We start from the raw sequence: 24,531 nt of genomic DNA, 5'->3' as shown, positions 1-24,531 counted from the left end.
TCAGTGGTTCTGTGATTCAGAGTAACGCTCAACAGAGAACCCCTGTTTTGTACATCAGAAATGCTACTACTACTTCTTTTACTTTTAAACTTTAAGTAAATTTAAGACCATGGACTTTTTTGACTTGAGTAAAGGATTTGAAATGGTACTTCAACTTTCACTAGAGTATATTTTTAGATATTTGCACTTTTACTTGAGTAAGGAATTTGTGTACTTCTACCACTTCTGCCCTTCCTCAGCTCTCCTCCACTACCAGAGCCCAACCCCCCCAACATCAGGACCACTAAAGTTGAGACAGGATTATTAAAGCTCTTCAGCGATAGAACCTCTCCTTTGCTCCCATGCATCTGCCCATTTGACTTCTCTCTTTCTCTCTGTGTGTGTCTCTCTATTTCAGTCTCTCTCTGACCACATAATAACAGACCTATATTAGAGGACCCTGCCCATGCGTCCTCTCCTAGTCACCTCCCTCTCCATTGGGCCATATAAGTCTCTTACACAGAGGGCACCACTTGCCTAAGGGGACCGTGCACAAGCGTTTGGAAGGCTGGTTAGTTCGCAAAAGCCACCTACTTCACCCACAGCCAGGGATCCCTTGACTAAGTGTCGCCATGGACAACCACTCGTACAACTACCCGTCCGACTGCACCCCACTCACCAACTGTAAGTCTGCCCGTAAGCCGGCCGGATCCACCGTGGTGAACATGGGCAACACCGGCAAGAACGCTCCCCGGGACTACCTGGTGTGGTCACTGTGCAACACCCTGTACGTTAACTTCTGCTGCCTGGGCTTCATGGCTCTCGTCTACTCCATCAAGGTGAGGTGTTGTGCTCTTTGGCCCTTTGTGCCACTCTTTGCTTGTCTGGTTCAGTTTGGGCTCGTGTCTTGAGCACGAAACACCCAGAAAATTCATTGAGGTCTCAAAGGGAAGAGAACGGAAGAGAGCTGTAATATTATGAAGGGGAGATAAGACGTCCAAGCAGTGATTGGAGGATGCAGAATCCTGACAAGAGGACCAAACCACTATTTACTTTCAAATAGAAAATAGCTTTATTTATTTGACCTTGTTGTATTTACTGTAATGCTTTTAGACTGTTGTTTTGCCCTCAAGCCTCCACTGGGAATGTGAGTAACTCATTTTATTTAAAAGGGATGAGTGTCTTTGAAACTGAGGTGCTGACACTAAAATATCTTTGGTAAAAAGAGAGTAGAGTCAATTATTTCAATTTCAATTATTCAGCAACATTCTGCAATAGTAAATTGGACCATTAAGTGCCCCAGTTTGGTACCTTTTTATATGCTTGGTGAACATTTTTGTGAATCTGCAACTATTCCTATAAAAAGTCTTCTCTAAAGCAGTTTGGTGGGAATACACAAAGGTGGACAAAGTTGGCAAAGAATAGTTTACACAATAGGCATGTCGTGGCAAATGTTACCAGAGTGGTAAGTTGAACACAATTGGAACATCAGCACTGATACATCATCTCTAAAAGAACAAGAAGTATCTAGCCATTGTTTCTCTGCCAAACTGAAGAAAAAATTGGCAGGCTTTACAGAGCCAGACTTGTACAATAGGGTGATACTAATAGTGATACTGTGAAGGTAATGCTAAATGCAACACGTATTCCACCTATGAAATGCCCTGTTATGAAAAGGTTCTGCTTTTAAATTAAAAACACAATATATTTCTGTAGAGACTATACTTGTTTCAGTGTGAAGTTCACTACCCAAATGGCACACAGAGGAGGAAGTTGGTGTGTCCTCTACCACAGGAATGGGGCTGTGGAGAAACAGGAACGTAGACCAAAACAAAAGCTTTTCTCGTTAAAAGACAGCTTAAAGACCCTTGAAAAGTGGTATGTTTAAAGTAAGTTTGTACAAACAAACTGTATGACTACCTGAATGATAAAGTCTCTGAAAAACTACCCACAAAAGGGCGTGTATAGCCTTAATTTAAGTCCTTTTTGATTCTGTCGACTGTATGGCGCAGCTCTGAATCACAGGCCCAGTAATGGCACAGCACTAAAATTAAAGACAGTCACTGGCTGCTTGTCTAGGGAGTTAAAAATGGTGTAATTGGCATCTTCCTAATGGGCAAGTACTCATGGGAAATTAAAGAGCGCCTGGGAAAGCCTCGGCTTGGTCCGCTCCAAAATATACAGATACATTTACTATGTGGTCCAACCTTGCTCAGCCCTTAACCTGGACTATCTTTGGGAAAACTGCAGTATTCAACCTGGGTCCAAGATTTTTGGACAAGCTTTGATGAACTGGCTGTAAAACAAAGACCTGGCTGAATACTGTAATTTCTCTTTTTCTCCTTTTCTGTGCCCCCCCCCTCACTATGTATACATGTGTTTGTAGACATTGTTTGGGCATGTTTGTGCTCTCTGTGCCTTCTGTTTAGTCTCTATAGAAACATGAAGCTGGGCCGTCTGGTGGAGACAATGCTTTCATGTCCTTAAATGTCAGAAAACCATTCTGAAGCTCTGTAATATTTGTCCTCAATATGAGTGCAATTCAGTTGACACATTTAATAAAGCGTGTGTGCATGTGTGTGTACAGGCCAGGGACCAGAAGACCCAGGGCAACCTGCAACTGGCCCAGGAGTGTTCAGACAAGGCCAAGTGGTACAACATCCTGGCAGCTGGTTGGAACCTGCTGGTTCCCCTCCTGGTCATCGTCCTGCTGGTCCTGCTGCTGGTCCACCTGGGAACCTCGCAGGGCTCCTTCGACTTCTTCGGAGAGGACGGCTTCCAGAGCTTCATGAAACTGTTCAGCTGGTAGATGGAGAGCGAGAGAGAGAGCGGGAGAGAGAGGGAGAGATCAGTTTCCAAGTCAACCCATTTACACTAATGGTTGGAAAGGGCATTTGATTTGATTCGGCAGATGAAGGTTGACGTTATAGCTCCTAATTGGTGGGAAGGTGTTTTCCATAAGAATCTTAGTCAGGATAAGCCAATGGATAGAGATATTTGTGCTCCTATACCATCAGGAAGTCAGGCTCCACTGGGCTACTTAGCACTAAAATAATCTTAATTCCATTTGTCAATTAAGGGTCAGAGGTGAAGTTGGTGCTGAGAAACTTCTGGGAAACAGAACTTTGGTTTGTTCATATACAATATTCATTGTTGTGTTAGGGATGCACCAGTACTAATATTGGTATCAGGTATTAGGCCAATACCAGACTGAAATAGGGTACTGGTATTTTAGTCACATATAATATTTGATACAGACATCAAACATCAATGAAAAATACATTTATTTTCTTCCATTTTCACACAATTCAGGGTTTTAGATTTCTTTAATAAAAAAAAAACCAATGGAGTAAATCTTAATATTTTCGCCAGTGACCCCAAACTAATGATCTATGTTTATATTGTTCAGTAAAAGCAAATTATTGATTTGGTACTCGATATTGTCTGATACTTACTACTCAGAAGTGGTATTATCAGTAGAAGACTAGTACTGGTGCATCCCTAATTGTATTGTCAATATTCGAGGGAGTTCATCTTACACCTGCCAATCTCCCAGACATGGTCAGTAGAGATGAGAAGTTGATTAAGGACGAAGCAAGCCAACCAATGACAATAGTAATAAAATGGAAAAGAGGGGAACAAATGAAGTTAAGAAAGGCTGTGGAAAGAGTTGAATCCTCACTGAGAGATGAGCAAGCAGCTACTTGGGGTTATTTTTGTTGTTATTTATTGTATTTATGTCAATGCAAAATTTGGATGACAGCTCAAGTTATCTCTAGTGAGGATAGAAAGTAGAGAAAGAGTGGAGAGAACAGAGGACAGTGGAGCCAAAGTGGGAATGCTTCACAGGGAGAAAAGCCACTGTCTTGGCAACGGACAATCAACCTTCACTTCCCATTGCTAGTCACTTACTTTTCTTCTTTCTGTAGTTTTTTTTATATTATCATTGTTACAACATACATAGATTTTTGTTTGATCATTAATGCATTTTTTTATTGGTATTTTATTGTTTTAAGTACTTTAACCTTACATTGTCTCAGTGCCAACCTCTGTGATAGTTCATGTGAGTGAGCTGAATAAACCAGATACTATAACACAGTATTGCATTGAAAACACTAGCTTTAGTTTTGTTCTTAACATAGTGCATTTATTCTTATCTATATTGGAGCTGCACAAGGTTATATGATCTCAATAGCTGTCATGTGTGATTTCATTAATACACTGTGAAAAAAATGTATGTAAAAATTGTCTCTCTCTTAGCTAATGAACTCAGGGAAAGGCTGATGAAGAGAAGATGTTCTTTCAAACGGCTCTTGCGGTCCGCTGCTGCACCTACACCCAACTTCAGGGTGATCATTTTGGGTTTCATAGGTTTGATTCTGGGGCGGGTCTGAGGCATGGTTGTTTTCAAGTCGTCCCAGCTGTGAGGCTGCTGCTGTACCGTCTATATACAGAACATCTCATTTTGGGAAAGTGTATAAATGTGCCCTCAGCTGCAAGGGAGGGCCGCCTGGGCAGACCACTACAGAGGAGGCGGCAGCCTGCGATCTGGAGGCCTTCAGCGCGACTAGATGGCTCGTTTCCACTCAATCAGCTCTCAATCTGAGGGATTTATCACAGATTTAATGGCACACATTTAGGGGAACACTTGGCGTTTTAAACTAGCCTTGGGCTGGTGGGCTAGTGCCCCAGTAAACCCTTGGCAACATTAATCCAGTGTATTGCTGTTTTTTCTTTTAACCAGCTTTTTAATCAGCCCATGGTTTAAAACAGGGTGGATGTGTACCCCTCTATTCCTAACATGTCCATCCCTGCCGATGAGAAGAGCATGTTTTGTTGTGGTGTGCTAACATTGCTGTCTTCAAGTCATGTTGGTTCTTTTCATGTAAATATACCAACCATAAAGAAACAGAATTTAATGATTTGAACAGACTGCAACCAGAATTTGTTTTGACCAACACAGCTGGCACCGGCAGCATCCTCACTGAAACAGTGGCATTTCACAACATACTGTACTGCATAGTTGCTCTAACACAATTTAACTACTGTATATTTTTACATGTGGGGTAATTTACTTTCTGTATATTTTAGTGGCAGTATTCAAGGAGGAGGAACATAAATCAAGAGAGATTGAAAGTGATAACATAGAATGAGTCGGGTTTGTACATGTACATGGTATGTGAACTAGAGCCACTGAGATGCCCTTGAGGGATCTTGAGAATAAATCGACACCTCCTTCATTAAAACCCCCACAGGCTCCATTTGTCCTCATGCTCATGCTCCTCATGCCTCTTTGATGACTTGTGTGTCCCGCTCCTCCCGACCTCCCACCCTTTGGACTCCCATCATATTAGTGGCCTCTCCTATGCTTGAGACGTTATTTATACGCACCCAAATCACAGCCTTTCGGTGCCAACTTTCTATTTTCTTCCTGTGGTCTGGGAGAAATGCTTACAGATGTGTGTGCCATGGAGAATTAGAGGCTAGGAGCCGGGACTGCAGAGGTTTGAAGGCAGTAGGGAGGGGGCGCTACCAGCACAGCACACTTTTTGGGAGGCTTTTTTCTGGAGCTGGGGCCTGGCGAGGCAGGAGGAAGACATGTAGGAAGGAGATACACACACACACACACACACACCAACACACACGTTTCATTCATTCCCAAACTCCTAAGCCTAATCATAACATGCCTAACTTTAACCCTTACCTTAACTTAATCCTAATTCTAACCTTAACTCTAAATCCTAAACTCTAACCCCAAAATAGCTCTTTCTTTGGCAAGATGTCCTCACTTTTGAGGATTTACTTCATCTTTCTCTCCTTGTGAGGACTTGGTTTGGTTCTCATAAATATAGAAATACAAGAGCACACACAGGCATACACACACACACACACATACACGCACATATGCATTTGCAAAAACAGGCATACACAGAAACACATGCATTTGCACATACACAAGTATACACTCATGCATTTGTGCACGTAAGCGTACAAACATGGACTGATATGCACACGTACAGGCACACATGCATGTGCGCACACACACAAGCACACAGACACACACACAAGCCCACTCACACACATTGTCACACACACAAGCACACAGACACACACACAAGCCCACTCACACACATTGTCACACACACAAACACAAACACAGACAGTTATATCCTTCCTGACAGTTTAATTACAGAAAACCTTGATTCTTAGACTCAAACCTTTATTTCTACAATCATGTAGGCGCACTGACAATAACGCCACTGCAACGTTTACGAAACACAGAGAACATTTTCAGGAAAGCCCCGCCTCCGATGGACATTTGTTTCGACATGTTGATTCCCACATTATTGCTCGCTAATTGTCTTCTGGCTCAACAACCCCGCTACACATAACTCCTTGGGGGAGTCGAGCTGCATTTTTCGTGTCCAAACTAGGCCCACTCATGCTCTTGGGAACTATGAATCTCCAACATAAGCTGCCATGGAGAGCCGCTATCACCACTGACATTCCAGCTTTTGTCCCAGCTCTACATGTCGATAATTACAAACAGGCTAAATTACTTTCTGAAGATGTCACAGACTGAAACAATATCTGGATTTACTTTTACTTAGATGCCTTAGTTGTATGATTTTGTAAATGAAAATGAGAAGGGGGTGACTACAGATCTGCGGACTATGCATATTGGTAGTGGATCATTTATAATCAGGGTTTGTGCATTAAAAAAATAAGATTCACATCATCAGTAGGAATCTTGCTAGCCTATCAGTTCCTTCTGTCATTGTCTGTCTCGTGGAATTTATAGCTTTTAATCTGATCAGGCGGTATTGTAGAACCGGTTTCCACACCCTATCTTCTTATACCACTGCGCCAGGTTCCATTTGCAGCAAGGTAAAACACCATCAAAAACAGACCTACAGCTTTGTGAGACTTTGCAAAAACTTAGCACACAATATGCTGCACTGCTACAGCACAACTGCTATTTTTCCTTTCGTTGAAGCTGGAGCTAGGAGTTGTGAGAGTGCTGTGTCTTTGATGTGGAGAGTCAAGTACTTTCAGAAACTTTACTTCTGGGGTTGAAGCAGGTTAAAATACAAACTGTTCCATAACCAGTAAAAGTATAAAGTTTATAAACTGCAGTAAAAGTGAGGCTTAAGTATCTCATTATTTAATTTATCTCTCGTAAATGCGATTGAGCAACGATGACAACGGCGGTTGCCAAAAAGACGGTCTGTGCTATGAGAGCGCCAGAATGACACACATATGAAAGCCAAATTTGTAAGTAATTTCATATGTGTGTTATATAACCCCTTGTAACAGGATATTAGATATTACTACTAAATAGGGATGTAACGGTATACCGTTTTAAGTATACCGCGGTATCAAGCAACCACGGTTCTGAACCGTAAGCCTTTCCCTGTGCCCACGGTATAAATTTATGTTGGACAATGCAGTTATGCACAGCGCCGCACGCCACTACAATGGAGGGTTACCTATCCACAGCTCTGCTTGTGACAGCCAGGGGAAAAAATGAAACATCACACTTCAAGTTGCTAGCAATATTGAATTGCAACAGTGGACTACTGGATAATTTAATATACATTATTAAACTGCACTGGATTACAAGATTGTTGTGTGTATTTTCCGTCTTTAATGCAAAATAAACTATCCGATGTTGCACTGCAGGGCGCTAGAACATTAACGTTATCTCACTACTCACTCTCATATTTTTATGTAAATGTTACAATGCTAATGCATGAGAGTTTCAGTTAAATACACACAGACACACACACACAGGCACGCACACATGTTTCAGTTCAATAAAGCAATATTTTTCTTCAAAGCAAAATACTTGTTTGTTTTTTTGATGGGCCATAGTACATTTAATTAAAAGGGGGGGAAAAAATTCATACTGTGAAATACCGTATACCGTGGTATTTTGGTAGATACCGTACCGTACTGTGAAATTTCATACCGTTACATCCCTACTACCAAAGAATAGCTACTTTGGTGCCAAATGTGAGCACACGAACAATTCCCACGATCTGAGTTTGTATTACCATGTGCCTGCTACATAGACAAGTGGTCTTGACAGAAAAGGTTGTATGTATACCACACACCTCTTATTTTGTCAGCTCAGTCAGGAAAAGTTTGATTGATTGATTTCTAACATAATGAGCATAATTGTTTTCCCTTTTTTGATGGTTAGATGGTACAAATCTTGCTGGACTGAGTGAAAGCCCTATGATTGTGCCAATATTTATATTTTTGGGGAACAAATATCCAGTGTTGGCACTCAGCAACAATGGAGGCACAAAGATTTAGGCTAGTTTGGCAAGCAGCTGGCTGGCTATTGTCTGACAGACTATGGGGCACCTCATTAACTATGCATACTGTTGGCCAATCAGAACATTCATTAAAAACTGGGTGTAGGTGACATGTTTGATTCTGTTGACAAGCAGAGAGAGAGTTTTTCAAAGTTTCAAAATTATAATAATTTATTTAACTTAAATTATACCATGAACTTGAGAAATGTACTTGTCATTGCACTGGACCTTCAAGGAACCATACCTCCAAGTCTCATGAGTGGTCTGACCCCTTGTGGTCTGCTGAACTTCACATTAAGTAAAGTCTCTGCAGGAAGGGCCCTCGCCTGGTCATTGGTCCGTCTTACAGCCAATCCCAAGGATCTGAGGGATTTCCTTGCTTGGTCAATCCAACCTTTGCGACTGACTTGGAAACAACTGCCTCATGCATACAACACAGATACCAAAATACAATACATCAGAAACAAGATGGTTGTTATAGAGACTTAGAATATATAAACTTATAGAGAATATTTTCAAAAAGTGCCATATTCAGGAATCCATCTGTAGTTTGTTTTTCTGCTTTCAAATCTCTGTCTCTTTTTAGTATGTAAGGCTGTCAAAAATCTCCAGTCTGATCACTTTCAAAATAGTGAAAATTGTTGAAATTATCTTGATAGATTTACAATCACACGCTGCTACTATACTGCACAAGGAAGAAATTGATTGACATTAAAAAGGACAGATTTAAGATACAGGGATCAGATGAATCCAACATTTGCCCAACACTGGCCACTTCAATATGTAATGTGACCAGCAACAATAAGGAAATCAATTTGCCAAGAGAGACATTTTAAGTAAAAAAGACAACAACAAAATAATTTTGTGATACACTTCTATGCGTTCTATATGTTTTCCTTAACATGTTAACTTTCACTATCCTGGTAAAGCCTGATTCCATCCTCAGGTTTGGCTGTTGTCTGCTTCCTCTGTTATTTTTAAAGATAAAACCATGCAATTTGCTTGTTGACAGAGACAGAGCTGTAACTCCTACATCTATCATCTGTACAGAAAGCACACAATTGCATCAAAATTGCCAAAAACCATTTAAACCACCAGAGGGAGCAACAAGCTCTGATTTTCTATGAAAATATAAAAACTTAACATAATTATGCCCAATAATGTGAGGATTTTGAGCAGGACTTTGCTTACCTAAGCTTTGATTTATAGAGTCTCAAGTGAAAAAGTAACATGAAATATGATAAACTTGAGGCACTTGAGTCCTGGAGGGTGGGTGGGTGGGTGGGTAGGTAGGGGTTGGAGGTTTATGTGACTACGCCCTATGTGAAAGACTTGCCTAATGCCACTGATATGGTTTCATACAACAGGGATTTTGCTCCACTAAGAGACTATACAATAAGGACTTGGATTTCAACTGAGGCTTCATTCAAAGGGGCAGAGTTTCATCATCATTGTTTTCTCCATTTGAAGTGTATCTTGTCTGATTTTTAGATTTTCCAACATATTAAGGCCTCTCCAGACCTTGCACTCATTTGCTGGATTACTTTTGTTTGTGAAAGTAAAGGTAGTAAAGCCTAATTATTTTGATGATATTCCAAAAAGGCCTATCTTTCTTTTTCTTTTTTTTTCTTTCTTTCTTTCTTTTGTAATATGTCATTTTAAAATGTGCCCCTGAGCAAGTTGGCTTAGGAGGGTTTTTATGTATTTTGATTATTCTTTTTTATGTTTTATGTGAAGCACATAGAATTTGCCTTGTGTATGAAATGTCCTATATAAATAAAGTTTGCCTTGCCTAAGCTGTTGCTGCAGATTCACTCTTACGAAAAAACAACTGGGCTAGTAATCCTATAATAAGTTTTACAAGGCTACTACACAAATATTGGAGCAAAACTAAAAGTTAAGTCCCTACTAGAATGTTATGGATACCAAAGGAGATTAAAAAAAAATACAATCAATTTACTATCTATACATTCACGATTGAGTACCACAGATACAGTGTAAGTCCCTATGGGAATATTACAGGATTATTATGGTGATTTTTCGTTAGGTTCATTATCCGCCAGTGCAAGCCAAAGTTACCTATCACGTCAAATATTGAAGCAAGTAAAGAACAGGTTTACATAACGCCTGGAGCCTCATGACCTTGCCACGCCGGAATAGGCCTATGTGATGGTGCGCGAAAACTCCCCCCATAGCCTCTCCTCCAACACGCCCACAGACAGACAGGATACCTGATAGAGTTGACAGCACTGGGCGTTTCCAAACACTGGGGTAGAAGAGCAAGTTGGTGAACTCTCCGTGGATCATCGAGACCAAAGTCACCGGGACCAAACGCCAAGACCGACCCAGCCATCGACCTGAAGCAACAAAAGCAGGACCGTCAACATGAGCAGGTAAGGAGCCGATCCGGTCTTAATTGTATGAGATCAAGGACAGAAGCCAATTATGCCACAGCAGCACTGCTTAACGTTCAAAACCCCAAACTTTTTCTTTGTCTTTGTGGCGTGAGTCACAAGACTTTGGGCATGCTTGAATGACAATTTGACAAAGAAGTCATTGTAAAGTACATGCAAAACGTATATATACAGTAGGCTACTGTGCAAAAGTCTTAGGCACATGTAAAAGAAAAAAAAACAAAGCGAAGATGCTTTCAAAAATAATTAAATGAAAAGTTTCTAAATATCAAAAAATGAACTATAAAGAGCAGTCTACTGACACACTAATACAGAAAAAAAAGAATAAACATCTAAGACAATTTATATAAAAACTCTTGGGTGCCTAAGACTTTTGTACAGGACATAATATGCAAAACTTTTTAGAAGTCTACTTTTGCGTCTACCTTGTGTCACTTTGCCATTTTGCAGCGTTATCAGCTCTGCTCATTGACTGTCTGTCTGCACCCACAGCCAAAAATGCTTTGTGCAAGTTTGAAAGACCCTGATAGCTTGATTTTTTTTATGATCCCAGAAGAGCAGATTCTCCTCATCTAATGTGTTATCTTGTCCATAATGATAAAGATATCCTCAGGAATAATGAGGCATTGTTGATTTAAAAAAATTGAAATTTTTTTTTATCAGTGGCTGGACAGTCACTGTAGTTTTCTGCCTGTAGGTGCAGGTTTGGTAATCTATGCTGATTTTGATTTACGCAGACAGGTGAAACCAATTTAAGCACATTCTGTACTTTTACTTAAAAGTCAACTTTTGAATGGAGGGTTTTAACCTTTACAGGAGCAGCCTAGTGTTTCTACTTTTTCTCAAGTAATAGATTACTCCTTCTTCACTGACAACATGTCACGTCTCATCCCGTCTCATCACACCCTGATAAATCCATGACACATTAATCTATTATTCTCTCAAGAGCCGCCCCCCTCCTACCCCCCGCCCCTCCCCTACCCAACACACACACACACACACACATACACACACACACACACACACACACACACAAGTATAACGAAAATGCATATACATGATGAACGTCCACCTCAACATGCAATTGTACACATTCTTCCTTGATTTGGCTGCTTTAGATTTAATGTTTAATTTATGAATCTTAGTCCATAATGATTTTGCAGCATTTGATGAGCCCATTAAAACTGATAGCTGTTTAAATGGCCCCTTCATTCCAATGGCACTGTTTGTCTATCATCTTAGATTATTAACATTGTACATTTTGTGCTCTAGCCAGTGTTAACCCATTCTGACACATGTTTCCCATTATCTTTGCCTTTGTAACATGAGCCAGCGGAGGGGGAGGGGGGGGAGGGGGGAGGGGGTTCAACCTATAGTACATCCATAATCCATTCTGTGATCTCCTTCTTTCATGTTCAGAGATATGTACAGTTCTCTCCTACATAAAGAGACAAAGACAGAATGGCATGGGCAACTGCAAAGGATTTTTTAAGCTCTCTCGAACGTCATGACAAAGAATATTTACAGCAGCTCCTAACAAACACATAGCCTATAGGGGCCTCACTTTGACCTTAGGGCATGACAGTCGCTGACGAGGAATTCTTTGGTCCCGGCTGGTTGGAAGGTTTCATGCTCCCATAAGGTCTGGTCAAAGTTTTTCCTTACCAGTTATGACTCCTTCCTTCTTTTTTTCTTGCCATCTACAGGAAATTGCGCAATGTGCTATAGGTTGAACCATAGAGTGTGAACCTCTGGGTTGTGTAAGACCTTACATAAGGGCCCACCGGTGCCTCCTCCATGCTTATGGCCTCCAAATGGGTTCCCTTCTGGATTTCATTAAGGCTGCTGTGTGCCTCAGCCCCCTATCCCCCCTACTCAAATCCCACCTCACTGCAGATGCTGGGCCTCGTGCCTCTATGAATGCCAGAGACAACCCTGTTATGGTTTATGTATGTCCGTGTAAGGGAGGGAGGCTGCAGCAGACTGGCAACTAGGGTAAAGGTCAACAGTCATGTTTGATGTTGGTGCTAGACTGGAGAGAAGCCACCATTTGGCCATTGAAGTGTCAGGCCCAGATTCACCACAGGTTTGAGCAGGGAAGAACGCGCAACATATCACCAAAATGACCACTTCGCAACACCAGCTCACCTAAATTATTGTAGCGCAAATAAGATCCTTTTGAAAGGTGGCGTGAAGACGTTGCGCGGAGAGTTTTTCCATTTAGAAACATCATCGCTGCAGATGCAGGCATCGTCGCAAGCAAGTCAGGCAAGCAAGGGAGAGGGTTTTCAGTCCGAGAAACTCAAAACAGATCGGAAAACGCTCCGATTATAAAAGGCAGATGCTGATGAGAGGGGCTATTTGCTATTAGCACAGTGCTGTTTTTGAGGGATTCTTTGCACTTGTTTTGCATAAATGTATTCATGAATAAGATAAACTGCAATCTTAGCTCAAGCAAATGAGACAAAAATGCACAAATTGCCCTCGTGACAAACTCTTAGTGAATCTGGACCTCTTAAAGATCTAAAGGCTCAAGTCTCAAAAATAAGCACAATGGTGGGTTTGTATGAAATGAATGTATGAAGTTGAAGAATTTTTAAATTGAATGGCCACTCTCAAAGGAACCCAAATGCGTTGCTCTTATGGCCTTAAGTTATGAGTCCAGTCAGTATTTGTGAACGTGAATTACTCTCTCAAAGCTAAATTCTCTAGCTAGAAACTAGAACCAAGATACTAAACTGTACGTTATATAAGCTATGTTTCGTACAAGCTGCACATTGGGCGATGGCTTCTATAAAACCGGTATAAAGGGGATCCGTCATCCAATAAACGCCAAGGTACGACGTTCTGAGGTGCAGAACATTCAATGATTTTTACATGTGAGTTATTACGATTTGAGCCGGGCTGATAGAAAAGCACACAGTGTTACTTTGACATGCATAGCCAATTATCTAGTTACCAAACACAATGACTTTGCCTTGGAGCCATATGGATATATCTGGATACAATTATGATGCATTCCAAGACTTACGACTTGTTTCCTCCCCTCCCTTGGTACCATGTGTCTGCAGAAAGTCAAATGAAGGAGACAAGGGAAGGAAGGAAAGAAGGAAGGAAGGAAGGAAGGAAGGAGAAAATTGTGTAGCCCTCTTTCAGCATTACAGATTACTGAACTCATCGCAATAGATGCTTTCTGTTCAGTCAATGTTTAAGAACATTTAAGTATTTGGACTTCATGAACTTTTAAGTTCATGAAGTAGTAGTTTTGGGGAGATGTGGGATATAACCTTTTAAATTATTTTAATCCCTTGCGATTATAGAGAAAATACAAGGAACAGACCAGAAAAAAACCTTTACAGAGGGGAAAAATTCTGAATTTTATTGTAAAGTAACCGCCTCACCCCACAGAGCATGTGGGCTTTGTCCTTCATCTTTGAACTGTACTTCCCCCGCAAATCTCATATGCAGATGTTAGATGGCTATTGCTATTATGTTTGTTTCGGACCATGTCTCACGCTCTAAATGTTTAGTTTGGTGTAGTAAATATATGCATGTTGGAATTCCTTGTTGTTTTATAAAGATCTTTCTACTTTGAGAAGCGTTTTTGTTCTATGCAACAATACCCATTCTGCGGCAGCGGTGATGTAACCATTAGCATCTGGTGCTGATTTAGAGAGCACATGCTGCCCATTTAGTCAAGCAGTCACAATCTTCCTGGCTGTGATGCTCAAGGTGTATCTAACCAAACCCTTTGGCAATCGTTCTCTGCAATTCATATTTTGCATCCCAAAAAGTTGTATCTTAGTACTTGGATAATACTCACTATTCTTTGTTCTCAGTGTTCTCGTCACTTCGGGATGGTAGCCATTGCCACGTCTTTATCATTACCCACCTTAATGTGTTAGAAAGAAAACATCTTTGAGTCAACAACACCGTTTTATCATGGCAGTGCTCTCACTGGTGTGGCAAACACGACCGTGAAACTGTAATAGAGAGAACTATCCGACCGTGAGACCAAACTCGGATACAATGCTCATTGCGTGACACTGTGTGGAGTCCGACAAACTATTTTTCCAAAACATTGTCTGGCACATGAGCCTAGCCAAACCCCAATCACACAGTTATGCATTGTGTTCTAAAGCTAACCAAATTAGCTCTACTTTTTTTTTTTTTTTTTTCAGTGATCCCACCATTAAACTTTTACTGCTGTTAGCCTTCCATAACAATTTCAGTTAAATACCAACTGAATGCTGTCGTCAAAGCAGCCTCAGGAAAAGGCACAACATGAGCTACCGTGCCTCATCTGTAAGGTTAAGTTGTACAATTACAGTATGAGCGGTTACAAAGATGGACTTCAAACTGTGAATTAGCATAGGCCTATCCATTCTGTCAAATGCCACAAGAATGAAAAATATTTGCAGGAACTGGGTGTAGTGGAGAACTGGCCAACCTAGCAGTTGGACGGATTTACCTTTGCCATTTAGCCCAAAATGCAGACTCTGTGTCCCATGGCTGAGATAAGAGCATGGTTTGCTGTACAAACAAAAGCCAAAACTGATGCACGTGTATTGACTTAATTGATTTTTTTAGCAAGCATTTTACTCAGACTCACTCTCCTGAGTTGCCAAAGTCAAATATGATTTACGTCATGTCAGTGGAACAAACATAATAACAGAAATTGGGGTAAAAAGTGACTTTGAAATGAGCGGGAAACCTATTTTCTTGCTTAATAGGGAACAGTGAGTGTTTTTACCCCAGGATTTGTTGCAGCACTAGGGGTGAGGGGATTTTTTGTGTATTTTATTGCAAATTAAATTTATACCCATATTGGGGTGGAAGAAACATTACCTCAGGTTCATCATTCAGTATCTCTTAAAGATACAAAGGATACAGCCATTCTGAAACCATAGTGTTAGGAGACATAAAGGATTGATGATTTAGTGTCAGAAAATTGTAGCTTATTCAGATATTTACAGGTCAGTTTTGGTATATTTGTCTATAACGAAACAGTAAGGAAAGTAATGAATAATAGAGGTTATACTAGTGTTAATTTAGTAAAATTATCAGATGAATTTAGCATTAACATGTAAGTAGATACTGAAATGTACGCTTATGAAAGTAAAATTTATGTGACCACTGGGCCACTTTCCACATCATTGTCCTAAGTAACAGATCTACTTACCTGTTAATTAGCGGTAAATTTAACTGATTTTACTGAATGAACACAAATTTCATCATCTTACTTTTTCATGATACACAAATATATCAACAGTGACCTGTAAATAAACTACAATATTGTGACACTATAGTGTTGATTGTTAATGTTTCCTTAAAGTACTATTTGAGAATAACAAACTTGTAAGAATTTGCATATTATTGTGTAAATAAGGATTATTATTGCCTTCTGACAAAAAGTATCTCCTCGTTATTGTCTCATTTCAGTTTCTTTACAAGTAAACAAATCGATAATTACTAGTAAATGATCCAGTTATTTACTATAATAACTGCCTCCTTAGCTTTAAGTATTGCACATTACTGTCTCCGTAATGTGGGGTTAGTGATAAATTGCAGGTTAAGGAGTCATAACGACGGTAAATAAGTAGCCAGTGAATTGATGTGTTACCCAAGCTTGCTGAGTAAAAATAATTAATTCAGTTGCCTAAAGGGAGGAGCAGGACGAGGCGGGGGCAGCGTCACACATCCAATGAATAAGACCTGAAAGGAGGAGGAAGCAAAACACAGACTCCCTTTGATGAGAATGAAGAGGAGTTGGCCCTGCATGGTTCTCATTGGCTGAAAGCATCTTGGTGTTCAATTTCACGGACTGATGGACTGTATGCTGGCCTCTAGTGGAGGTCAGCAGATTGTTCCTGAATCCTGAATGTAACTTAGTCGGTCCTGTATTGCTGATTCACAAAGAAAAGATGTTCAAAATGAGCATTCACAAGTGCCATCATGTTTTTAAAAGTTGAATAAATTAAAATGAGAAATCCATCATTTAAAAAATAGAAGACCTTAACATCTGTACTGGCAAAGTCATTGCTGGAGTCACATTAACACAAAGGGAATTTGCTTAAAAAATAGCATATTTGAGTATATATTTACCTGTACTTTTTGAAATACTGAGCAGTGACCATTCAGTATTGTTTTTTCCCCCCACAGTGGTTGTACTTCATTCATGAATGTAACACCTGAGTTGCTGATTTGGAAACATTTCCGTTGCGCAGGTGTCTGATTAACCAGGCGGAAGTGCAGAGCTTCATCGAGAGATGCATGATGGCCGTGGGAACCAAGCCGCACCACGCCCGCAGCCTGGCCGAGGTGCTGGTGGAGGGAGACCGCAGGGGCCACTACAGCCACGGACTGAACAGGATGGGTCAGTGGGACACCCGCAACACACACACACACACACACACACACACACACACACACACACACACACACACACACACACACACACACATACTTACTTAAGTCACTTTTGGGGTATTTCCCTAGACTTACATTCATTTCCTGGAGACTTACCCTAACCCTAACCATAACCACTACTTGCCTAAACCTAACCCTTACCCTAACCTTAACCTAACCCTAACCTTAACCACTGACCCAAAAATCAGCTTTTTACCAGTTGGGGACACGGCTTTTGTCCCCAATTGCACAAGCCGTCCCCAATCAACTGGTCTTAAGTCTGGTGTGTGTCCCTGAAAGTGACGTAAGTCATGCCCAGATAGGACAAAATGTGTATACAAACAGTTTTTTTGTTGGTTAGAAGCAGGGTTGTGGTAATAAAGAAAAAGGTGGCTAAACTATGATTTCCAGTGTGTTCATCATAAGGCAAACAACCACCAATATAAATAAAAATGAATTATACTTTCAGAAAAGCATTAATTTATGTTTTTTCCCCCTTAAAATACCCTATCTTCATGTAACTTACGTCAGTTTGATAGTGCTTACTATGACTTATACCAAGAATGTGTCTCTTAAAGATATACAGTATGTCAGACTCAAAAGGTGGGCAAACTGAACACTATCCTGGTTAAAAGTATGAATGAATGACCCCATAATGAACACATCCTTCTAATTTTCTAATGTATGAAAATATTAAGGGCTCATACCAGCTACTTTGGAATTCAACAGAAACACACCAGTCCACAATCCACTATTCCAATTGATTTTTTTCCATCAGCTAGCCCATAATTCCCTGCCTTGGGCCGTTTTGTGTCTCCGCATTTAAAAATGGGAGTTGTGTGGTTTTTTTTTTTTGGACAGACATGTATGTGAAAGACATCCAGACGGGGATCTGTGAGAAGGCAGGTGAGCCGGTCGTGGAGAAGGAGACGGCGGCCACGGCGCTGGTGGACGGCAGGAACCTGCTGGGACCCGTGGTCGGCAACTTCTGCATGAACCTGGCCATAAAGAAGGCCAAAGAAGTGGGGATCGGCTGGGTGGTGGCGCACGGTGAGTCCCAGTTTCTTCACGCACAAAATGCACAGATGAAATTCTTGAGTCTGTGATGCAGGTACACAGTTCGAAAGAGAATCTATGAACTGAACATGTAGAATTTGGATTGGGATAGACGTCTGTCCGTACACTGGACTGATTTTGACAAAATGCACTGATTGGCCGAATGGCGGCACTGTAATTAAAGGTCAAAATGTCTAACTCAAACGTAACATCTCAGGAGGGATGGACAAAGTGTTATGGACAGATTAGACAAATAGATCAACCTGTTCCAGACTGATGGAAAGAGGAATAGCTCATGCGGTGCTGTTATGGCTCGGGCATGTATGGCTGCCGCTGGAACTGGGTCCCTTGTGTTCATTGATGATGTCACTACTGACGGCAGCAGGGTGAGAGCCAAAGTATACAGAAACATCAACACAGTGATCCCAAACACACAGTCAAAGCAATCAAATAGTTTTTAGGGTCAGAAAGTGGAATGTTCTTGACTGGCCAAGTCAATCACCTGACCTCAATCAATATTGAGCATGCGTTTCACTTGCTGCAGACCAGATCGAAGGCAAAGAGCCCCCGTAAACAAGCAAGAACTGAAGATGGCTGCAGTACAGGCCTGCCAGAGCATCACCAGGAAAGATACCGAGCTTCTGGTGATGTCTGTGGGTGGCAGACTTCAGGCAGTCATCAATTGTAAAGGATCTGCAACCAAATATTAAATATGACAACTTATATTTACGTTTATGTTAATTTGTCCAATTACTTTTGGTCCAATGTGCTGGAGTACAGAGCCAAAATTTGCGCAAAAAAATGTCATTCTCCAAACACTTACAGACTGCACTATATAATTAAAGGGCACAATTTCTAACTTTGAAAGGCCATAACAGCTACAACACCGCTCCGATTAAACTTGGAGGGACAATGCATCTGGAGGACACGTTTTACCAGTTTCTTTTGAGTTCATGAGCTTATGCTTAGGCTTTAGATACAGGACTGTACTCGACTGGATTAAACATCAGGCTTTTACGAAAGGATTATTTTCCCTGTTGAAAGGGTTGTTCGGTATTTGGCTCATATAGCAGGCAATTAAGCATGAGAGAACAGAAACCAAAACTAGTTAAAATCCAACTCATGAAACTAGAAACGGACCATGAGTTGAATTTGAACTAATGGAATTAAGAGAAAAGACTGCAGTCAAATCCCTCTTGGATCTTATCAAAGGCTGACTTTTACATGGTCACCTGACTGCAATAGATTTTAGAGTGTGGAAAATGCTAAACTAATCTTCTCATAAATGAAACAACTTAGACAGCTTATACTAAAATGTTTTTGGCACTTCTCTTTCTTAGGTTCCAACCATTATGGTATTGCCGGATACTACGCAATGCAAGCTTTGAAGGAAAACATGATTGTGAGTGAAAAGTTTCATCTTGTCTGTCTCGTTTTATCTGTTTGTCTCCCTCAAGTGGTGATTAAGTACATTACACCACGATGTAACCGTTACTACTTTATAAGGAACTTTTAACTTTTTATTTTACGGATTGTGTGCTGCCTCTGTTTCCGCTAATAGCCTCTCATTCATACTTACTGGTTGAATATTGTTGAATTTGATAAGGCCTTGAGGAATAAACCATTGCCAGTAGAAACTGGAGGAAAATCTAAGCTTCCTTTTCTTGATAACTCGGTTTATCATTTTGTTACACTCTAATTACAGTCATTTCAGTCCTAGGGAAGCTGTAATTTAAACCAACATCCCTTCATGTTAGTTGGCATGCTGTCATTTATACCTAATAGAGATGAATGTACTGTATTATGTTTTTCTGTATGGCGTCACTGACTCCATCAGTCTAATATTGATCTGACCACCACAGGGCATGTCATACACCAACACGTCCCCACTGGTCGTCCCCACACGCGGTAAAGAGGTGAGAGAATATTTTACTCCATATGGTTTATTCTGTGGAATTAATTGTATTGCATGCAGTTGTATGACTTGGTCTTGTCAGCTTGGTTTAATCTCATTTTTCACTCATAAAAATTAAGATTTTGGGCGGAGAGTGCAATACAGGGGCTTAGTGCAAAATGGGGATAACTGAGGGTCTCTGTGCTATATATGTTCTTTTCGGATGTTTATGTGTAATTGAATGCAGTGTGATTATGTGTATTATGTGCAATGTCATTGTGTTTATCCTGTGTAGGATGTGTCTCTTTTTTTTTTTTTTTTTTTTTTTTTTTAAACGGAGCTGCTATGATGCATGACAAATTTTAGGGAAATCTAACAATAAATTTCTATCGTATCGTATCTTATCGTATTGTAGCATATGCTGCCAAAATAAATGAATAAAAATGGAATCTAGTGGATTACCACTTGAAACATCTGTCCCATTCTGACTCTGTGAACCTGCTGTTTGCAGTGCACCCTGGGTACCAACCCCATCAGTGTGGCAGCTCCAGCTAAAGACGGAGACAGCTTTGTGCTGGACATGGCCACGTCCGCAGTCGCACTTGGAAAGGTAAGACCCGATGCAAACTGATGAGCCAACATGGAGCACTACCTCATTCCTCCACTTGATTTGATCTCCTTCAGGTTAATAACATCCTATCCCCACCTTAAGTTGTTTTATTGAAAGAGGAAGTCATATATAGTTATGGCAGACTGAAATTCCACCTTTTTTTGATTTTGTCATTAATTTACCTGTGTATTCATGCATGGTCTCATCACATACTAATGTCTCACTGTGTGTGTGTGTGTGCACAGGTGGAGCTCCATGACCGGCGGGGGGACAGCATCCCGGAGGGCTGGGGCTGTGACGCCCAGGGCAAACTGACCCCTGACCCCAGCAAGGTCCTGAAGGGAGGAGGACTGGTGCCCATCGGCGGCAGTGAAGCCACAGGTAAAAAAAAAAACACTGATAAAACCATTAGTGCTCAGCTCAGCGAGGGAAAGAGCCAATCCATTCTGTCCGCATGTCTCTTTGAATCTGATATCAAAGCTATCCCGTTATGTCCTACAGTTACATTTTAGGCATCTAGCTTATTGTACTGAGGGCAACAGTAGAATAAATATAAATTCCAAGATCAGCAGTATTACAAGGAGCACAGGGGTCAAAGCCAGGCCCGAACAATAGATGTCATATTTTTATGGCCCTAGAATGATCATGTATGATAGAGAAGTGCTCGGCTAAGAGGTAAATGCTAGGAAAAAGGTAGAATTATGAAAAAATATCTATTTTTCTGAACCAAATTTATTTTCAGTGCAAGCAGAAGATATGTGATATGTGATAAGCAGTAAAATGTCAAATTTGTTTCTTTTTGTGGGACCATTCCACTACTGGGGAGTCCTCATTCTCTATGGGCTCGTTGTATAATATGTGATGTACCATAGTACTTTTGTTGGAGTTCACCATCTCAACACACCAAATGATATCTCACCTACCTCTCTCTCTCTCTCTCTCTCTCTCGCTCTCTCTCTCTCTCTCTCTCTCTCTCTCTCTCTCTCTCTCTCTCTCTCTCTCTCTCTCTCTCTCTCTCTCTCTCTCTCTCTCTCTCTCTCTCTCTCTCTCTCTCTCTCTCTCTCGTGTCCTCAGGTGGTTACAAAGGCTATGGTCTGGGAATGATGGTGGAGGTGTTCTGTGGCATCCTGGCTGGTGCCCAGTACAGCCGACATGTCCGCACATGGAAAGTGACCGACCGTGTTGCCAACCTGGTATGTTCTTTTTTTTGGGGGGGGATATTCTGGCCATTAATTATGCAGTAATAACTGTAAATAATTAAGTAATATCCAAGTAAAATAGATGTAACAACTAGTTCAAAGTTTTAAAAAAGTGAAAAGGTGAAACTACCACACACTTTTGAAAACTTATAATGGTGCTGGAGGCGAAGGATAAACTATTTCAAAAAGGAAGAATGATTCTGCACACTATGTAGCCTGCTACTGCTTTATAAACAGAAATTGTATGTTATATATTATATAGCTTGTATATGGTCCTGTTACTTATGATGGCTTCTGCTTGAAGTCCTTTTCAGGCAGCCAAGACTAGGCTCATTCTGTGTTTCTGTTATTTGTTTTATTGTATTTATTCTACATTGTAAACAAATGAAAACCTGATAAATCAATGTAGATAGTGTGCGTAAGCTTTCTTCAAGTTTAGAAACGCAATCTGTCTTTCACAGCCACTGTTGCCATTGAAGGTACAGTATGGCCGCCAGGTGGTGTGTGACATCACCTGAAAGCCTTCTTTACTGTTTGGATTGTGTCAGTTCACCGTCCCGTGTTGTGTCCGCAGGGTCAGTGTTTTGTGGCGATCAACCCAGAGAACTTTGCCGCCGGGTTCAACGACAGGATGTCAGACCTGCTGTCCATTCAGAGAGGGATGGATCCTGTGAGTAGATCCCACTGAGACCAAGCACCTCGCTGCATAGAGCTTTATCTTGCTGTCCTTTTTAAAGTGCAAACTGTGGACTTATTTGCTCAACAGATAAGGCATGGCACTGTAACTAAATGGGTTAGGGTTTCCTTTTCCTGATTAGGGCATAGGTTAAAAAGTACATGCAATGATGATATTGTAAGGGTCTAGCAAATGCCATATACTGTGCTATTTAGTATTTAATATTTAAATACTACACCAACAAATTTGAAAAGAATGTCTTTGATGTATGCATTGGAAAACTTTTAGCAGCAAACAGTAAACAGTAGTGTGTATGCAGCACATTTATCATGCATGATAAAGGCAATAAATCAGGTTTTACCCAGCCAATCTTTCACCAGCTGGAGCTTTATTTGAACACTCTGCTCTTTCACCGCAGGCTGACCCTGATACTCCTGTGTTGGCTGCTGGAGATCCAGAGAGGATGAACATGGCTAAGTGTGAGGAGATGGGCGGGATCCCCTACCACCTCAACGTCGTCAACTTCATGGTAAGAGCTGGAAAGAAGGGAAACGAATGGCCAGATTTTTTTATTAATTCATAACTCTCTCTTCACGCCAACCCAGAGGGAATAGTGGTATCTGTATATATATATATATATTTTTATTGATGGGCATTCTCCTTTAAGCTGTTATGAATATATTCATAGCAATTATGTGTAGGAAAGTAGGTGTGAACAGATGTGATATTTTTGTGGAGAGACAATCACTGACCTTAGCAATGTAAGATACTATATAAGGGTTTGACCCTGAGCTAACTTCCTTTTCATTTTGTTCTTCTTTGTTTAGAACGAATGTGGTAAAAGGGTCGGTGTGAACCCCCTGCTCCCCTGCGACAGGCTCATCTCCAATTAATCGGCATCTTCAGCTTTGGAAATCTGGCACTTATTGGGAAATCTGGCACTTATTCTCCTGTGGAAGTTCACATTCCAGCTTTGGGAAGGATACCAGGTTTAGAGATCTTGGGAGTGCAACTATGTTTACAGACATTGTACAAAGAGTTTCAGACATTTTGACAGTCATATTTTACTGATTTGAATTAGGCATTTGAATCATTATTAGCTACATATATGCATTCAATTTTAATCAGCATGACATTTGTGTGATAAGCAGTAAAATGTCAAATTAGTTTCTTTTCGCGGGACTGTTTGAGCCATGTTTTTAAACTTAAATTCTGTGTCTCAAGATCTCTTCGGGCAACCAAAGCTCAGTTCAAACATAAAACATTAAACACTACATTTTGTATCTCAAGATACGTCAGACAGCAAAATCTCCGGATGTCTCAAAATACGCACATTTTATTGTTTAAAGATGTTTTAAAGACATCTCAAGACACGGCTGATGGCTGAATATGAGTGTGTAGGCACCGCCGCATGGTGTTTTTTAAGACGTGCTGTTGAAAGATAAGTGTTTAAGTGTCTGTGTTTTGTTGGAGGCAGCCATTCCCTTGACAGCACGGCCATTCCTTTTCACTTCTATGAAGGTTGAATCCAGCTGAGCCTTTTTAATTATGCTGCGGTACTATTGCAGTGCTGTTTCATGTGATTGCTGTGATGCACAAAAATGATTTTAAAAAAAACATTTTTAAATACCACCAGAATGTAGCTAGACCTAATGCCATTTCATGACGCTGAAGTCCCGTTTTTACCATTAGGTCATCATAAACACAACTTTGTTCTTTCTTGCCCTGTTTAATAAAGGAAAAATGAAACAACATTTGCCCAAAGTTGTTCTGTTGGTTTTACTCACATTTTGCAGCATGGTCCATATCTTGTCACCTGCTACTTCTTTTAAGAGGTACTGAGAGGCACCAGGGGTCCATTATGATTATGCATAAAATTTAAGATCAACTCTGACATGAGGTTTTGTTTGGTATGGATTTAGATTATAGATGAGTCAAATATTGTTAGCTAGTTTTTAAGTTAATGCTCTT

General features: G+C 40.6%; 2 protein-coding genes across 2 annotated transcripts; both read left to right on the top strand.

Moving 5' to 3' along the window:
• The first annotated feature begins 528 nt into the window (after positions 1-528).
• On the top strand, positions 529-5,206 carry ifitm5 (interferon induced transmembrane protein 5). Its single transcript, XM_071545907.1, has 2 exons — positions 529-818; positions 2,567-5,206. The coding sequence occupies exons 1-2, from the start codon at positions 612-614 to the stop codon at positions 2,786-2,788; spliced, it is 429 nt and encodes a 142-aa protein (XP_071402008.1). The 5' UTR covers positions 529-611; the 3' UTR covers positions 2,789-5,206.
• A 5,363-nt stretch (positions 5,207-10,569) lies between these two features.
• On the top strand, positions 10,570-24,300 carry LOC139666623 (uncharacterized oxidoreductase YjmC-like). Its single transcript, XM_071545910.1, has 11 exons — positions 10,570-10,696; positions 16,945-17,093; positions 17,987-18,175; positions 19,522-19,583; positions 20,044-20,097; positions 20,587-20,685; positions 20,931-21,066; positions 21,760-21,878; positions 22,459-22,554; positions 22,979-23,089; positions 23,388-24,300. The coding sequence occupies exons 1-11, from the start codon at positions 10,689-10,691 to the stop codon at positions 23,451-23,453; spliced, it is 1,089 nt and encodes a 362-aa protein (XP_071402011.1). The 5' UTR covers positions 10,570-10,688; the 3' UTR covers positions 23,454-24,300.
• The last annotated feature ends 231 nt before the right edge of the window (positions 24,301-24,531 follow it).

This window comes from Centroberyx affinis, unplaced genomic scaffold (assembly GCF_046629955.1).
Source record: "Centroberyx affinis isolate AG114_WGS23_722 - 3 ecotype Tasmania unplaced genomic scaffold, CSIRO-AGI_Caff_v1 ptg005066l_1, whole genome shotgun sequence".
In the NCBI taxonomy this organism is placed as follows: Eukaryota; Metazoa; Chordata; class Actinopteri; order Beryciformes; family Berycidae; genus Centroberyx; species Centroberyx affinis.
Note: the sequence above shows the minus strand (reverse complement) of the source record. Positions and strands in the feature narration are given on the sequence as shown.

Excerpts from the sequence above, each read along its gene's own strand:
- ifitm5 (XM_071545907.1), top strand. The coding sequence starts at position 612 with ATGGACAACCACTCGTACAACTACCCGTCCGACTGCACCCCACTCACC. Across the intron at positions 819-2,566 it reads CTCTCGTCTACTCCATCAAG|GCCAGGGACCAGAAGACCCA; the intron begins GTGAGGTGTTGT and ends GTGTGTGTACAG.
- LOC139666623 (XM_071545910.1), top strand. Across the intron at positions 20,686-20,930 it reads CCGCAGTCGCACTTGGAAAG|GTGGAGCTCCATGACCGGCG; the intron begins GTAAGACCCGAT and ends GTGTGTGCACAG. Across the intron at positions 22,555-22,978 it reads TTCAGAGAGGGATGGATCCT|GCTGACCCTGATACTCCTGT; the intron begins GTGAGTAGATCC and ends CTTTCACCGCAG.